The 19,449-nt window shown below is 31.1% G+C and overlaps 1 protein-coding gene across 1 annotated transcript in view; it reads right to left on the reverse strand.

Annotated features, from left to right (window-relative positions):
• Window positions 1-19,449, reverse strand: part of LOC108692942 (protein phosphatase PHLPP-like protein) — a 44,594-nt gene that overhangs the window by 22,551 nt on the left and 2,594 nt on the right. The window contains exon 2 of the mRNA XM_018201523.1: window positions 17,099-17,334. Coding sequence (XP_018057012.1) covers window positions 17,099-17,308 — 210 coding nt within the window. The 5' untranslated portion in view covers window positions 17,309-17,334. The remainder of the gene's footprint in view (window positions 1-17,098; window positions 17,335-19,449) is intronic.

Genomic DNA, 19,449 nt, shown 5'->3' on the forward strand with positions numbered 1-19,449 from the left:
GTAGTTTTTAGCAATATACAAAAATTACCACATTTTACTCATTTTTTTCTCAAAATTGTTGATGTTAATTTTTCAGTAAATAAAAATTTAATCGCGTAATTCATTTTTTCTAAAGATAAAAAATTTTACAAAAATTTCCACATAATTTAATTTACTAAATTTAATTCTAAATATTAAACGCTCCTCACAATTATGTTGCGCTTAGAATCCTCGCAAAGAAGAGGCGGATTGAAAATTTGCAAAAGTACGTATTTTCTCGAGTTTAATGAAAACTTTATGAATTATCCTGTATAGCATCCAGGATGAACATCGTCTTTCTAACGTGCATCTTAAGTCCATTTCCGAAGTTGAGTACGATCGCAAAGTAACGCTCGTCCATTTAAATGCGAAACGTCTAAAATACTTATGTATGTACGTTTGCATCCTGCGAGATTCGGAATTCTTCAACCGAACGTTATCCCGAAAAAGAGGAGCTCGAGGAACACTAGTCTAGTTGATTCGTCGTCTTCGTCTGCTCGTAGGATACGAAGCATTATTCACGACTACCGCCCGCACATCACTGAGGAACCGAGCGGAGACTTTGTCGCGTGTCCCGCAGCTCGTAAAGCGGAAGAGCACGCTCAGGTGCTTAGCATTGCGCAATTTTTGTGTCTGCTAGACACTTCGGATTCTTCAGCCCTGAGACACTATTTGAAAGGACGACACGAAGATACCGCTCTGACATTGACATTTAGCCACTGGGAAAATACACTCGCAAACGCATAACACATGTATGCGCATTTGTGAAAATTCTTGACCTTCTTATTCTTGACTATATAGATATACCTTTAACTAGCTATGAGAAAAAATTCTCGAGAGAAGGATGTGAAATTTCATTGTTTTCTATAAAAGATTCGGAAAAAGAAAAAGATATTACAAATTGTGACGTAAAAGTATAATCGTATAAATAAATATTTATTAATTGTTTTAATTTTGAATTACATGTGTAAATATTTTGTTATTTATATAAGAAAACGCACACAATTAAACTTCTAAACCAAAATAATGTTATCATATTAATGTAGTCAAAATAAATATCTACTGTGTGTTAAAGTATTTAAAAATTGAAATATCAGTATTTAATGAAAAGATTTTCTTAATTCGATGAACCTCAGAAAATTCATGAATGCAGGAAAAATAATCCATGGATGTAATTTATTCATTTTTTTGACATTATCAGAATACGTATTTACTGAAGATACGCGATGGTCGAAATAAAAGTAATGTTGACATGGTTGAACCTCGCGGGAGATCAGCATTTATCCTTTTTCCTTTCTCAATTATGAGGACGCATCTAAAGTATAAGACCATCTTAAGTAATTTTTTTTGCGCAATCTTCGCGATGTAGCCAGAAGACTTCTCTAATGGTCAATTTGAAGATCAATTTCGCGTGCCCGTACCGTTGGAATGCATATAACGGTATGCGCACATCCGCGCTTCTTCGTCTTTTCCAAGAGGAAGAAAAAGTTCAGTTAAACAAAAGTTCAACCTGCATCACCTTTTCGTAAGAACTGTTTTTTCTGACAGCGAGATATCGATTGAACTTATCACTGTGACTCATTCCAATATCTTAGATATTATTTTTTTACTGATTAAATAATATTTCGAAGTTAATACAAGAGTTTAATAATATTAATATAAGAGTATATTTTTATATGAAAATTTCTATAAAATGAGATCACCCACTGTTAAAATCTGTTATCAGAAATGTTTTTATCGGGGTGGATACCAAATATAGTTTAATGCAATTAAATCTTTTAGCTTCTTAGAATTAAACAGAGTTAGGTAGTAACTAGTTAAAACGTTAAAAGTTAAAAAAAAAAGTTAAAAAATTAATAATTTTTAACTTTTTTTTTTAACTTAGTTAATTTTAAATTTTAGCTTAACAAAGTTACTTTGTTAACTTTTTAACTTTTTTTTAAGTTAACAAATTTTTTTGTCTCTTTTAAATATCTTAGAAAAATAGTAAGATATAATAAAATTAAGGACGTATCGTAATCTATTCATATTTTAAAATCTTAAATAATTTTTTAAAATGTTAATACAGTCCTCTGATTAGTTTATGCCTTATGCCTTATGCCATAAGCCTTAGGATCCTCCGGATCTACAATAGATGTTTTTTAAGTCTTAAATCATAAGAAATTGACCAATTATTCTTCTCGCATTCGATTATAATTGGTCAATTTCTTATGACTTAAGACTTATTAAAAAATAATCACTGATCTTATATCTTCTCTATATGCTGATTGTTTTTTTAAAGTTATATAACTTATATAATTATATCGTTATGTGTTATATACTTATATCACATATGAATAAAAAAATTAAAAATTTAATTTACTTTAATAATTTTAATAATTTTAATAATCTATATTGTAGTTATTTAATCTCATTTTAAGAAAAATTAGGACATTTTTTGATCTAAAAAATAATTTTTTTCAAAATTAACTTTTTTTTTAATTTAAGTTAGTTCAATATTGACTTAATTTATGTTAGTTAAATTAATTTTTTATTCCTTCAACTTTTAACTTAATTTTATTAATTTTGTAAAGCCATTAACTTTATTCAGTTAAAAAAAACATTAACTTACCCAATATTGGAATTAAATAAGTAAATTACAAATCAATACTTTGCCGTTTTAAAATTTATTAATTAAGCTGAAAATAGTCTGTCTAAACTTATTTAAAATTTTGCGTGAAACAAGAAATTGTTGTCAATATGAAACTCTCGCTATTATCAGCGAAGAGAAAACCGCGCGATGAATAAATTTCAATTAAACTTCTTGAAAGTACTCTGGAGGAGAAATTGCGCATGCCGTACGAGATTAGTTGATTTTATCAACATCAATATTATCCTGAATGATAAAGTGATTGTTTGCCAATTTCCATTTCGCAGATTTTCTATTTTTTTATAAAGTCATTGTGGAACGCCGCACAAATTGTTTCGAATTTTTCAAATAAATATTTTTGCTGATGGTCACTTTTTTCAGCATGCCGTCAATCCTCGGTTTTGCATTTCATGGTGGGCCGAGCGTGTCGATCCAATCTCTTGTTCGTTGAACGGGTACCAGCGATATGCGCCGTTCGTTAAGGCGAAATTTCTCAGTTTGCTTTTGACCATTCTAAATGAATCACTCGAAGCAAGATACAACTGTATAAATAAAGTCCTCGCGCGAAAATAAATATGCCATGAATATCTTCGCATCGTCAAGAAACTCATTCTTATTGTCCCAACGCGATAATTATTATATGATACTTTATTTTCTTTATTTAATAATGTATTATATAATAATTATATATACAATTATAGTTATATATATAATACATATATAGATATACACGCAGTATTATGCTTGGCCGTTAGATTTTGCTTGCGACAAGTATCGCGATATCACGTGCGAACCCTAGTTATAGTCGTAGGAAAGCTAATTGCGCCGATATCACGTTACATTATCATGACTCGTATGACTGGCTGTTGCGGCTAATAAACTCTAACTCCAGTTTCGTTGTTTATTCCCTCCCGAGAACTACCCCCGCGAGCGAGGACGCGAGATAAGGGTTGTGAGAGAGCGTAGTAGACGATATCGCGTCGCCCGATAATTTATGGGCGAGTAACCGAAGGGAATACAAGGAGAAAGGGAAAGAGAATGAGCGGGTTTTGGAATACAGCAAGTATTCGTGGAAATATAGGAAGCGTCTTGGGGATTACCTCACACCTGTGCCAAGACCCCGTTGAGCCTTTTATTCGAAATTCTGCGCGAGGAGTAACGTGGAGTGCGCCAGGCGAGAGATACTGAGAGGATATTTGATATACGTGATCGAACGTGCGCGAGGAGGATATTTGAATAACGCGATAAGGATTCTTTTCCCACCGTTCGATAAATGCATTCCGGCCGTACCATACCGTCCGTTTTTGTCCTGGAAAAGCCGGAAACGCTATGGCAAGCGGGAGTTGGACGGGGGAGAAATTGACGAGGATGGATATCTAGGCGATCGGTCGATTAGGCAGGTATAGAGAACTTGCGGTGGTGAATTGGATATGAGGAAAGTGACAAGATACCGTTCATTCAAAGAAAATTGTGGCTCGTGAGAAAGAAAATGAGGTGAACTCGCATTGGTTATCAGTTTCTTTTACATCGTAAACTGATCGGGGTAATTGGATAAGCGCGATACAGTAAGTATAGAAAAAAATTTATATTTTTTAGTAATAAAAATAATAGTAAGTAATTAATAAATTATTAAGAAACGATAATTATTCATTTAAAATGTAGATCCTGTTATAGAATAATTTGTAATCTATTACAGAATTATGAAAAATTTATGAAAAGCGCTTTCCATTTTCAGATAAAAATATTTTATTGACATTCATCTCATTTTCAAAATTAATTTTTATTAATCTCCGTATAATATTTTTATATTTTTATAATTACTATATTTTTATAATTATTATATTTTTATTTTATTATTGATATTTCTTTAATTTCTTTAATTTTTATTTTTTGTCGTTATTATAGAGAGAAGATATCAAAATCCGCGTACTATGTATTCTTACAGAATTCTGCCGTATCAACGTAGCATTTCTTCTTACTTCAGTTTCTCTGAAACTTCTTCGTTTCTCAAAAGATAGTGTTACCATCTCAAAATTAAATTTGATAATTTCATATCTTTGATAAAATATGTTCTTTTTGTACGTTAATTATATATAATCATATTATATTATGAAGTTATAAAAGAAGAATGACATATTTATTTTTGAGATTAAATTAATCTCGAATATTTATTTTTATCTATTTGTCACTGATTGTGAGATAGAATATAAAATCTTCAAATTTAAGATAAATCTTTCAAAATGCGGATGCAACAAAAAATATTTTTTTTTTACTATTTGAGAGATTGTATATATAAATATTTATATTTATGCAAATTAAATATTTGGAAATCTCATAATTATTTTTTTTTGCACAAAAAAATTTAACTTATTATTTGCACAATAATGCTTATTTGACAATTTTTCAATTTAGGAAGATGTATAGTTACGTTTTAACTATACATCATACATATTAGTACACATGATAGGTTCGTATTTGGAGTTAATTTTTATTTTTACACTTTTACAAGTATACAAAAATTAATAAGTCATTCTTATATATATATATATATATATAGGGTGCGTCACCAAAATCCGGACAAGTTGAACAATTTCTTTAAACAAAATGTTTTTAATGAAAAATTAAATATTACAAAAAATCCTTTTACATGGCACTTGGGAGATTCCTGTAGAGCACAATTATTCGATATATCTCTCATTAGTTTGAATTGATGGCCTCTATTCTTGGTCTGAAGCATTCGTACGCACGCTGTAATGTAGCGCTGTCCATATCGACAAATACTGCCTCAATAGCGGTCCTTAATGATCATATTGGGATACCGAGACTTGTTTGTAATCCTTTCAACTACGCTCCATACATACATAGTAATCCAAGGGATTTAAATCTGGGTTGTTGGGAGACCAAAATTCCTTGAACCAAAACATACCGACGTTGTTTGAGAGTCAATTTTGTTGTCAATTTTGAATCAAGTGACTCGTATCCGGTAGCCGATGCACCGTCCTGTTGAAAAACATGGCCTTCCGGACACCATAGTTTCCATCTACAGCTTTATTATATCCATCAGAACGCGCAACGATTGCTTTGGATCATCCGAAATTAGCACTTGAGCCCTTTCAATGCGGAAGTCCTCGCGGTATGTTCTTTCGAATGACTCTTCCTCATTGGCATACTGGAATTTTCTAAACTGTTCTTTAGACTGTTCCAAACCCGTATATTTTGCCACAATGTCATAAACGATTGATCTCGGGTATCTAAAAAATTATTAACTGAGTTGCTGAGCACCCAGCGCGAAGGCCTTCGATCGCGATTCTTCGATTATATTCCGCACTTGATTTCAACATCGCCATTTTGAGAATATGATTGTTTACTAGAAGCATCAGGCTTTCTCGGACAACAACCTCTGGAGGAGGCACTGTATAGCGGAAAATTTAAATTGAAATTTGTCCGGATTTTGATGACGCACCCTGTATATACTTTGATATCATTAGAAAATATTTATGAAGTTATGCATTTAAAAAAAAAAAAGAAATATGCAGACCATGAATGATCTAATCATGTGTATTAAGAATTAACTTTATCATAAAAAGATTGTATTGCTGTTATAATTACGAGCATCATCATCATCTGGGGATAAATTAGGGGATAAATTTTATTCTAATTAAAACAAAAAAAAGCATTTATCGTTTAAGATACAAATACGCAATAATTGATGTGATAGCATTGATAGCATTGATAAGCTTCAAAGGATCAATGTAACATTCAGTAAACATACATTCTATTTAACCTATACATGTATGCCCTAAACGCATTAATTTCGCCCAATGAACCGAAAAGCGATAGTCAATGTGGCTATTTGTCTTGTGGGAATTGATCGGATACACTGTATAATTTCCAAGGTGTTAAATAATAATAGCCCAGCCGACGCAAATTGCAGCAGTAAAGTAATTATGTTTGATTAGGATATATAGAAATAAAGAAGGATATATAGAAATTTTTTATTTGCATACTTTTGATGCAACAAGTCACTTTATAATTCCGTAATCTTCTTTCTCGTATTAGAGAAGAGTAGAACGTTTTGACGATTTTGTTTTGCAATTTTTATGACTTTCTTAAGCGACTCTGTGGAGTATCTCAAATGATTGCAAAATCCGATTGAAAAAACCGATCGATCACGGACAGAGTCGTGTTGCTCTCTCTTTTCCCGAATGACACGGTAATGCGTGAAAAACTGTTAAGATGGTTCCCTTGCCACCTGCGTCATTCCCGATGAGAAATCGATGCGTTTAATGAGTCATTACCACGATCTTGTTAGTTGGACACCTCGTATATGGTGGACTTCGTGCTTGGACGAAGGAGATTTTCCCCCGTAATGAGAACATCATTATCGTGCTGTTCTCGTGAACTTTTTTCTTTCTCTCTTGCTTTTCTACCTGAAAAAGCGTTATACCGTTCTGGAAGAATCTGCAAAATCAGGTGGAATAAGACGCCTCTCCTGTTTGCTTGTCCTGTTTTCTCTCCTCTTCATGTGTCCTACCTCTTAGCAGCTAATACTAAAGTTTGTGGCTTTTTGCAAGGCTACACTTGCACGACGTAGTTTCTGCGACAATGTTTTTCCACCGTCATGTCCATCCGGGAAAACTTAGTGAGAACGTGCTCCTTTTCAGGTAACTTTTAACGATGAAACAATCGTTTAAGACAATTGAGAGTTTTCGATTAATGAAAAGTATGAAGCAATAATGTTGTTAATCGATCAATTGTGCATTAAACGCGTCGTTACTGTCATTGAAGATTTATAGAAAAAGAACTTGCGTGCGTATTGAATTTTTCTAATGAAATTTTGAAATTAGAGGAAGAAAATTGACTAAAGATTGTATCGCGAAATTCCTTGTTGAGAACTTAATAAGCCGCCTTAATAAAAATTCTTTTGATCACGTCGGTATGCGACGCTTTAAGGGTCCTCGGAAATTATTTTGTCGGCGAAAAAAAAACGATGGGGTGGCAGAATTCGCTTGCCCTCGTTGTTTTCCCTTTGTGACTAACAAGTGGAATTCATGTGAACACACGTTCGCTACTGGTTTATTCTTGTAAAGATCTTTTGAGGGTGAAAATGGAACGGGTGGGGCGAGGAGACGCAAAGGATGGACAAGATAAACCAGTAGATAACAATGGTACTTTAATAAAAAATGTGCCAGTGGCAACACATACATCGCGCACACAGTATTTAATAAAACATAAGTTATGTTGTAATTATTCTATAATTATAATATCTGTTAAAAATTGATTTCCATTAAAAGAATATCGATTCACAAATTTAAAATGAAAAAAAAAATTCACTCGGATCTAAATTAAAAAATATATAAATATTTCTTAAGTTTCCATATTTCTTTGTTTATGAATTATTACTTTATTAACAAGTTATAATTATAAGTTAACTGTTTTTTTAGCTACTAAATTGGTATGCAAAGTTGACTTATTTTCCCTTTTATTCCCAGTCCTCTTTCAGTATTATACAATAGTAGATGCAATATAAATTTAAATTTTGCAATTTGTAAAACAAGTTTGACATATTTATGGGTAAAGATCCATTTGATAGCGGGATATTCTATATGTTTTTAGCGTTATCGTAATCGTACGTTTATTGACGTTTAACTAAATGTAATGATTTTTATTTTGTGCGATAGAACTGTTTCAAGAATGATTGAGAAGCAATCCAAGAGGAACGAGGAACAGGGAAAGGCGAAAATAGTGATGCGAGTGTAACTAGCAACTTTTGCGAAGTGCCTTTCAACGATTAAGGAAAAACTTTCGCGATTTACAGTGGATTCTAAAAAGAACCGCAGACCTCGACGGTCCAATCGAAGATATACGACTGAAATAGCTATTTGAACTTTATATCTTTCTCAATAAGTTTCAAAATGTAGATGGCTTCGAGTATCGAGCATAAAACATATTCGTTTAATTATGACAAAAGATAAGCGAAATTATCATAGAAAAAAAATATTGTATACTTCTAATTTATTAATTATTTCTTATGATTTGAGAGTAAAAGTAATTTTTATGTCATACGTTAAATCTCTAAATTTACTTTTCAAATGTAAAAATACAAGTTTTTGAGTTTAAAGATATTTGTCACTTTCTTGGAAAGGACTGTCTCAGAAACTTTGGGTTAATTTATTTGGTTTGTTACGCAAGCTAAAGTATTACTTTTCTAATTTATTTCCACACTGTAAAAGATGAATTAATACGTAGTGCCTGCATTATTTTCCTCGATAACTCAAACAATAAGTATCAATTTAAATCTTCCTGTCCTCAGATTCTAGCGATAAATGCCCAAAAACAGTCAGCCCTAATTTCGAATCCATTACAAGGCTAATCGCTGTTATTTTCCTTCCCTTTCTAGGTGCGTTTCTAGGAGAGAGTTCCCTTTCTAGATGCGTGAGAAATTAGGGCAGAGCTTTTATCCCTCAAGCCCGATTTTTCTCTTTTACGTTATTCTGTTCCTTTACTCTGCGAATGAAGAATCATTACATGAGAGAATTTGCGTGAAGATAAAAATTCTTCGTACAACAAAAGTGAAATCTGTGAATCTTTTCGTATTTAACGATCGTGACTGTAACAAATCGCGCCAATTTAAGTGAAGGCAAAAGAGATCGCTTACACACTCAGCAAACTCTTTATAATTTCGTCATGTTGCATGACATATGTTCAGCGAGAAATTAATTCATGCTTGAATTACGTAACGCGCAGAATTTTGCGGTGAAATTTCAGTTAAACACGTACTTGGCTTCAGCTAAGAGTGGATTTGTGGCAACAAAAATCGACCTATGATACAAATTATAGTATTAATTCCGCGTAATAACATTGCAGTAAATGGATTCATTTAGTTTCATGTTCGCAAACACATACAAGATCGACAAAGCATACATTTATTACATTTATGTATATACAGAATCAAAACCAAAATGTAGATTATTCAGTATATTTAATGCTTATCCTATTTAATATGAAGCGATTATAATAGTGTAACGTAGAAGAATGAATCATATTTGATAATACATATTATGAGATACAATATAATGGGATAATGGAAGTAGCTAGTAATTATTTAATCGAGATTATTGAACCTTGCTTGAATTACAAATCATCGATTAATAAATATTGTATTTCTTAGATTTTTGATATTATAATTTGGGATATTATAAATATGCAGAAGAGTTATTTTAATGACAGGATTTCTAATAAATATAATTGTTTCCTAAATTTTTTTCTTAAACATCTTAATTTAAATCTTAAGAAAGTTTAATAGATTTTTATATTCCACGTTTTAAAAATGATTACAAGATATTTTCTATAATTAATAATTAATTATAACATAATCTAGTTATAGCAATAGTTATTATTATTACAATTATTATAATCAGAATACCATAATTCTTTTTATTAATTGCTTTATCGAATAATTAATCATTTGATATTTATGCAATTTCTAAAATAATAAATCAATTAATGTTGATTTTTAAATAGTATTGTATTTTTCATTTCGCTGCATAATCGACGTTCGAGAACAGAGTATTACATTAGGCATTGTCCGAACACCTGTGATCTATTAATTCCTTAATGAATTAATTAATTATTTGCGCTTTTATCGTAGCAGTTATCAAGTCGCCATCGAACAAGATTTATCTTTATCCATTTCACGCATCATATCATTGGCATTAATTAATCTTCCTCGTTGTCATTCGCGATTACATTGTAAAAAGCGGCACTGTGAGATTGATCACCTGTTCCGTATGGCAATTATTCCTCGTAATCCACTGCCATTTCCGAGCCTCTTATAATTTTCGGTTAATGATACGTTGAATTTTGTTACCACATCGCTGAGTAAAACGAATTACGCGATGCCTTCAACAGTTTTCCGCATATAATAAACAATACTTTTTCTTCCGGATAAAGAGAGGTTTGCGTCGTTCTAAAATTAATTTTGATGGATCGATTTTACACGACATTACATTTTCAACATGATAACATTGCGCTCCACATTATTATGTAAAGCGAAATAAATAATTATATCAATAAAGCGGAATAAATAAAGATATTAATAAAGGCGCGAAGAGAGGAATTTCTTTTCAAAATGCACTGAAAGAAAAATGTTTATTGTAACTACAGTATTTCTAACTATTGTATAATTACATGATAAAATAATTATAGTTATAGGAGCTCTATTTTTATAGCTAGTTTGCTATAAGTTAATAATAATTATATTCATAATTATTCTATAAAAAAATATATAATTAACATCGAAAATAATTAGTAAATTATAAAGTTGAATTAGATGATAATTGCAATCTTTTTTTCTTAAATAATAATAAAATAAATAAAAATACAATTTCTATGTTTTTTTACAGTTCAGTATTCTGTCATAGAATTTTTAAATCTCTTAAAATTGAAGATTGATTTCGACTTGAATATTAAAAAAATTATTAAAAATTAATTACATTATAAATTAATATAAAAAAAGATTTTTAATCAATGATTTTAATAAAACTCAATTGAAGTATCATTTTAAATTAAATAAATTAAAATTAATTTATTTGCGTTCTCGTTTTCTCATGTTTACATTTTAAATTTAAATAGTTGTAATTATTTTTTTCAATAACTTAAAAGCTATTATTTTTATTTTTAAATATTTTTTTTAGTCTAACTATACTTGTACCATTGAAAAAAGTTATGCTGGCTTCATTTTATTCTCTACATATATTGACATGTACATTAAAATATAACTGTTGCAAATAAATATTAGAAAAAATTGTAATATTTGCAAATCCTCTGTATAACTAGAGTTCGATATTTTTGTTTATTAAATTGTCTTTAATAAAGATCGATTTAATGCGTTAGTTGTGCAAATGAAAATCATGGTATTAAAAAGTTGCAAAATGCATTGCGAGAGACAAATTTTCCTACGGAAATACGCTGACAAGTACATTGAAGTAAAATAACATTTGTAGTTGTAAATAATAGCAGGATTATATATTTGTATAACAACGAAAAATGCGCACAGAATATTTTTATGCATTTTCCAGTTAAAAAGGCAGATCGAAATAATGGAGCTAAGTATTTTCATGAAATCACAGCAATCACTGATTGATCAAAAAAAAGAATTTGCAATGAACATGTCGAAAAGAAAGAATTCACGTCACAAACATAGATTTCGTAGATATCTCATAAATGATTTAATTCTAGCTGCGAATATAGCGAACATGAGGAATACGATTAATTAATGAGACGCTAACACGTATATGGATGCAGCTACGTGGATGCAACATTCCATCGTGGTCAATGCGTTCTGTTGGCACGCATGAACGCATCTTGAATGGAACGTGCGGATAATCAGATTGGAAAGTATGATCCATTATATCGAGTCATATTTGTTTATTTTTCATTTTTTTTTCCTGTTGTTTTTATCAAACAGAGCAGTGCGATAAATTTGCCCGCGCGACTGGAATGTCGATCGTCTGTCGTCGAGTGAATGCAATCGAATATTTGGACACGTTTCTATTAATCGGACTTCGTGTTTTAAAATTTGTAAATTTAATGGACTCAATATTGCATAAGCTTCGCTTTTGCAAAAATTTATAAATATGTACATATGATTCTACATATTTAACGTTAAGTAACATTCCCTTTTGTAAAATTAAATAAAATTCATATTATTATATGTATTTTTCAGACGACAATAAAGATTAAATATTTTTAGATACACTGAAAGAAAAAAATTGGTTGATGCAACAATTTAAATAATAAAATATGGCAATAAAATATCGGCAATCAGTTTTTGGTTGTAGCAGCAAATTTTTAGTTACCTGGAAATCATACATTGACATTGCAGATAGATTAACGCAACTAAAAATTTGCTGTTACAACCAAAAATTGGTTGCTGCAGCCGATTAAAAAATGCTATGTCATATTTTATTATCTAAATTGTTGCAGCAACCTATTTTTTTGCTTTCAGTGTACATTAGTTTTACGCAAAAAACAATAACTTATAAATAAATAATAAAAAAACGTGTTATTAATGTTAACATTAATAATAGTATCAATAATAATAAAAAATTTTCTGTTAAATATTTTAAGATCACATATTTCTTCTTTTAAAGGAGATTAACAGATAATTATAACATTTTGTATATAATAAGAAATAAACAAGAGATTCAATAATTACTTATTTAATAATTATCTAATACATAAAACGTAAAAAGAACTTATATGAGTAATACAATAAGTGAGATGCTAAATATAGTTTAGACTGGATCTTGGTGTTTAATAATACTTCTATATAAATTATAAATTATTACATTTTCCGTTATATAAACTGCGAGCCGACTGCTATCGGATTTGAATCATAAACGGAATTGCAATCATAAACAGAAATAAAAATATTGATCGCAATTTAATAATGATGCTAAACATTTTAAAACACTGTAAAGAACGTATATGAACTAAATATTCTTATAAATATTCTTATAAACATTCTTATAAATATTCTTGTAAATATTCTTATAAATATCCAATTATAATGTAAATGTATAAGATTGATCAGGTGACAGAAGATCGGAATAATAACGAGAATAATAGAACAGTCATGAAATAGCTAATTTGAATCCCGATCAACTCCGTTAATTTTTTCCATCTTTTATAGGTATAAATTTAAATATTCTCAAAAAAGCCAATTATCGGAAAATTAATTGAGTATTAAAGCGGTATTGATAAACTGTCTGATTTAATGGATAGAGAGTATCAAAACTGTCAAGACAATAAATACAAATAGCTGATGTATCAAACTGACTTGTCATAGAGAGTCAATCGTTTAAAACGTTTCATTCCTATTAAGTAAATAATGACGTCCCACTACAAAATGTCACAGCCCACTCGATCGTGTCATCGGCATGCCGTATTCAAGAAAATTGTTTCATTATCTGGTACGTGCTTGAAAATAACTCAGTTTGACGCAAGCAAATTGCGCCAGTAAATGCTAAATAAAGAACAGATGACAATATCATAAATTAAATACTAAATCTGTAATTATATAAGCTTTTATTTCTATAAAAAATGTATGTATAATAAATAAATGTCTTAAAACTATTAATTAGATACATGATAAATTTGTGGATACATACTAATAAACCTTGTTTGATTAAATAAACTTGTATAATAATCAAATTAAAGCTTTTTAAATAAAATTATTATATATAAAGTAAACAGCTATATATACATATGTATATATAGAGAAATTTAATTCGGAAAAATAAGAATAATAATAAATTTATAGAGAATTTCGGTAAAGATTTTTGATAGACATTAATTTTTTGGCATGCAGTATGAATCTTTTGTGCGTAAAATCGTTATAAAATCGGCATAAAATAAAATGACAGAACAGGGAAAAGATTTTCAAAGGTCAAAAATTTGGATTGACATTCCGGAAATTTTAGTCATCATTCACTGCACGACAATACATTAGCGGAAAATTCAACGGCCGGATTAAATGCGATCGCCGTGCATCAAGTCGATGTAATAACAGCAGGTTCATGGTGGCGGCGATGCATTTACGCTATAGAGAAAAGTGGCAAAATACTCGCGTTGAATAATGCAAGACAAATGGAAGAGAGAAAGAGAGAGAAAGAGAGAGAGAGAGAGAGAGAGAGAGAGAGAGAACGAGAGAAAAAGAGATAAAAAGAGTCGCATCTCGTATTTGTACAACTGATCGTTGAATATTTAGTGATGTGTTTATCCGATTCATGATCTCGCGTTTTGAGCTGCATCACGTTCACTTTGGTGTATTGCAAATGTTATCAAACTCACTCGTGTTTGTCGAATTATCGTGCATCTCTGCGTATACGTTAAATTTCTCGCAAGTTGCCATTTATTCAATTTGAAAAGAGTCCATTGGCGTAAATGATGTGAAGTGAAGCTATTCTCAACGGTGGCTTTCTCGTGATCGCTCAGAACCTTTTTAAATTGCACTACGATTTTGTAAATATCTATTTTCCAATAGTGTATAGTTATCATAACAAATATTTGTAAATAACATATATACTGATGTGGAAATAAAATCCGCGCCGAATTGTTTGGTCTAGTTGCTGTGCTACGTTTTAATATTCTCGAAAAAGAATCGAAATCATTGGGAGATTTAAATGTTGTTTTGTTTGAAATATCAGGGGGAGGAAAGGGCTTTAAAATCTATCACTGGATGTTATGAGTAAGTCAGAAAAAAATATTTTTGACTGCGTCATTACAACTATGCTATTTGTTATCGAAAATATCGGGAGATCGATCTGAATCACCAATAATGCCGCGGATGTTGGTAATCGTTTCGGTCATAACGTTATAGAAACAGCCATGTCTGCTTTCGTCTCTTATCTTCTCTTTCCAACCTTTTTACCCCTCTTCTTCGTCGTGCATTCAGATATTAAAGTTTGTTCATCGTGATTTCATATTCAGAGTGTGCCTCTAGGCCAATGTTTGCATCATTTTGGATTCCTCCTGCTACCCGTATTTCTCTTCTTTCAGTCTTGGACCATCCTACAACCAACCTCTCTTATTCTCGTTGTCACTCATCTTTTCAATCGCGATATCGCCGGATTCGCGAGATGAAGAAAAGAGATTGTCCTTTGATTTCATTGATGCTTTAACTATACCATTCAGCTCTTTAAAAACTCGACTGCGCAGTTATTGAAAATTAAGCGTCTATTTATTAACTCTGGAAATAAGCGGTGATGTGAATACGAGAAAAGTTTTTACAAGATATCTTTCCTTTAAAAACTCTCAACTCTTTTGCTGTATGCATTTAATTATAAGTAAAATCTCTAATTAGAAACGCTACATTATGTATGTAACGTTTTCGCAACATTGCATATGTTTTGCTTTTTTTTTCTACAACGGCGTTTATTAAACAAGTGCATATATAGCGCGCATGATGAAGAGACATTTCATAGCAAACTGATGCATATTTGCGGAATTGCCAGCTATACGATATATCGGACAACCTTCCGTTGTCCTTTTTGTTAGCTGGTGATTCTATTAAAGCCCATCAAAACGCCTATGTTTGTCCTCATTTGCATCGGACCGCGAGTTAACAATACACAATTCTAATTCACTGCGCTGTCCGTCGCCGTGTAACGACATTATCGAGCGCTGTTCGCGCCTTCCCTGTATGGCATAATTTCCATGTTGCACTCTGTTCGTCGCTTCTGCATTGACGTTCTATCTATTCCTTTCCAGATATGGTCGATATGCTTTGGAATATTACCTATTCGGAATATCACCTCCATATGACCTATTTACAATAAAGGCGCTAAAGGCCTTTTCGAAAGGATTGTTGGGAGATTCAGGATACTTTTCTGTACAAAGATGCCAAGATCCGAAATAATTTACGCAGATATTCCAAGAAACAAAATTTTTTACGTGCTGGCACATACACATCCTTATGCATTTTAAATATCAATTCGCGTAGTCCTCGTGTAAGCGTCGGTTTCGCTTATCTTCAAGACGTCATGCAAAATTCAGTCTTGTCCGAGCTTGTTGCATAAGAATCGTTCATTTCCTTGTGAAGTTATGTATGCCCAAAGAGAAGTCCCGGGAATCGGTTTCAACTGCTTAAATTTTAAGACGACTGAAATTATAGCGCAAACATCGACTGCAACGAAGGCTGTACACACTTCTTGGAAAATGGATTTCTCTATTCTTATTCATCACGCGTCACTGTGAATTGTTCTCTGTGTTTATTTATTGTAGTAGTAGAAGTTTATCGCTGTTGAACAATTGGAATTTTTTTCCAAATATATCAAGAGAGTTAATTTACTGGTATAATACCGAATTGGTATAATACCGAATGTTTTTACCAATGAAGTAAATCTTAAATCGGTAAATGCACGCAAAGCAAAGAAGATCGATGATATTTTTTTAATAACAAAAGCTGCTGTAGATTTTTTAAAAATATAATATTTGTTTTATTATATATTGTTAAGAAACTGAAAATTTATTATATTGTTCTTGTTTACTAAAAGATTAATTACATCGATTTTAATTATATGATGTGATGAATAATTTTAATATTTATATAAATTTTATTTTATTAAGATATTTTTTACTGATGTGAAAATTATTTACATGAATCAAGTCAATCTTTTGATGAACAAGAACAATATAATAAATTTTCAATTTCTTAATGATATAATAAAACAAATATATTTTTTAATAATTCTACTGCAGCTTTTGTTATTTAAAAAAAAAAAATCTTATATTGTTACATATTTCAATTCAAATTATTCTAGTTGACTTGAAATCATATTTCTTTTCTAAGATGATGTCTTCAGATGTTTTCTGTATTTTGTCACAAATTGAATCGTTACGAGAAATTTTCTCGATTTCATGTGAAAGAATAGTGGAGATGTTTACCTTTTTGATCCAGCTTTTCCAGAGATCTCGATCCCAAGGATGATGGAAGCCCAGATACAGATGCCTGGTTTCACGATGGTGATTCTCTTCAGGGTGTTGGCTCACATGGCACTGTTGAGTGACCCTGGGAAACCCAGTGACACGCAAAACGAGTTTGCCCAGACGTGACGGCGCATAGCATACCGCGCCACCTCCGCCGCTCAGTTCCATCCATTCTGCTCGTGATTCCGGACAAGCTGAGGGAAAACGCGTTTGTCTCGTTATTTATCAGTCCTGATAAATTGGGAGTATGTATAAGCGCGGTTACGACGACACCGTGCCGTCATGAGAAGTATCACAGGGATAAATAGATAGATAAAGGTGTTTATTATAGTATTGTAAAACAAACCCTCTAAGGGGTCTACATAAACATAAAAAAAAGTGTAGGAACAAAAATATATAAATAACGGAAATAATATAGCAAAAGTAATGTTAATAAAAATAAAATATAAAAATAAACTTTTTTATAAAGCTTGAGAAATATTACAGAGTGAAACGGGAATGAGAAGCTGCAACAAAATTAAAATTAAGAAAAGAAAAAGCGAAAAAAAAATAAAGAGAAGTTAAAATAAGAGTAAAAATAAAAATTAATCCGTCTCATAACAAGTGGAAAAACATAAAGTAAAATATTTTCTCGAGTAATAATAGAAGAAATGTAAATAAAATATCTTATTTTTAATTATTACAAGAAAATTTTGTAATTCTAATTTGTGTTTCTCAATTAAATTGTTTATGGCTGAAAAATTACCAGTACGAGATGATACCAAAGTGTGCGATCATCGTTTTTTTTTTTTTCGTTTGTATTGGTTGACAAAAGCAATTTTTGACACGAGTGTACTATTCTTCCGATAAACATTTACTTTAGGCATATTGATATGTGTTAAGCGCGTATCGACATGAAGCTTCAACGCTTCGAATTTCGAATTTCTACGTGCTTGACATGTTTTAGGCGCGCGTGGCGGAGGGACGACTCCATTTCTTGCCCCGAGAGACCAACGGCGGGGTCTAATTACGTTGAGCTACGCCGAGAATGCCGGACGGTCATTGATATTCCGATGACGGCCAGTTACATTCCACGGCGTCGGCTTTCAGGGAACATCCATCACCGATCGGTACACTCTCGCAGATACAAACGCCATTGGGTATTATCGAATTTTTACTCTTCTCCCGGGAAAAACAGTACCAGACTTTTGGCGATCCGATACAAAATATTCGGAGCGATAGATCACAAAATACCGGAGAACGCGACGCTCTATCTACAAACAGACGCTTGTACGATTATAGGATTAGATTCAGGTGGAGAATTCTTTTTGGGAATCTCAAGAGATCTCGTTTCAATTAATAGAATTAATAAAACGTACGACCCAGTACAACATAACAAGAAAGTAATATACCATCTATCACAATAAAAAATATTTAGTATTTGTGTTGAAAATAGTTTACTCAAGTAGTTGTTAAAAATCTGTGTTGAATTTTTAAGATTTAAGTATTAATTTCATTTATTGTGATTATGTTATTTACATTTTTTGTATTAAACTGATATTTAATACTGCTTAGTAAAAAACATAATTTATAAATAAAGAAATCAATAACATAAAAATGTGTTTTAAAATAAAAATTTTAAGATAAACAAATAAAATATGTGTTAATTTAACATATATATCATAAATGTTAAGTTGACCGAAAAATATATTTCCGTAGTTTGCTTACAAATTGTCAGTGTTACGTTTTTTGTGGCAATTTTATTTACATAATATTTGTGTTACTTTGTAACATATTCATCTTATGTTAAAAATTTAAATAAATCATTTATGTCACATGAAGTATATTTTTAATACAAATTTTCCAACTGCGTATGTTATATTGTAATTTTGCACTCAACGATGTAACTGATGTACGTAACACTATACATTATATTATATTTATAGGCTCGTATTCAGAATACGCGCTTTTATGTCTGAAATTCTATAGTATATGTACGTAACGTAAATTATGCTAAATAAATGCTAATATCGCGTTCTGAATACGAGCAAATATTGTTGAATGCGAAATTATAAGATTATGTGTTATTGTTGATATTGACTGGGAAGATTGAGTTCTGTAATTTGTGAATCATAAATCTTGCAAGTTACGCTTAATGAAAATATCCTCTATCTTAATAATACTATTATTATTTATATTATTACTAGTAAATATATTAGTAGTAGTAGTAGTAGTAGTAGTAGTAGTAGTAGTAGTAGTAGTAGTTAGTAGTAGTAGTAGTAGTAGTAGTAGTAGTAGTAGTAGTAGTAGTAGTAGTAGTAGTAGTAGTA

The sequence above is a fragment of the Atta colombica genome, unplaced genomic scaffold (assembly GCF_001594045.1).
Source record: "Atta colombica isolate Treedump-2 unplaced genomic scaffold, Acol1.0 scaffold83, whole genome shotgun sequence".
NCBI classification, from domain to species: domain Eukaryota; kingdom Metazoa; phylum Arthropoda; class Insecta; order Hymenoptera; family Formicidae; genus Atta; species Atta colombica.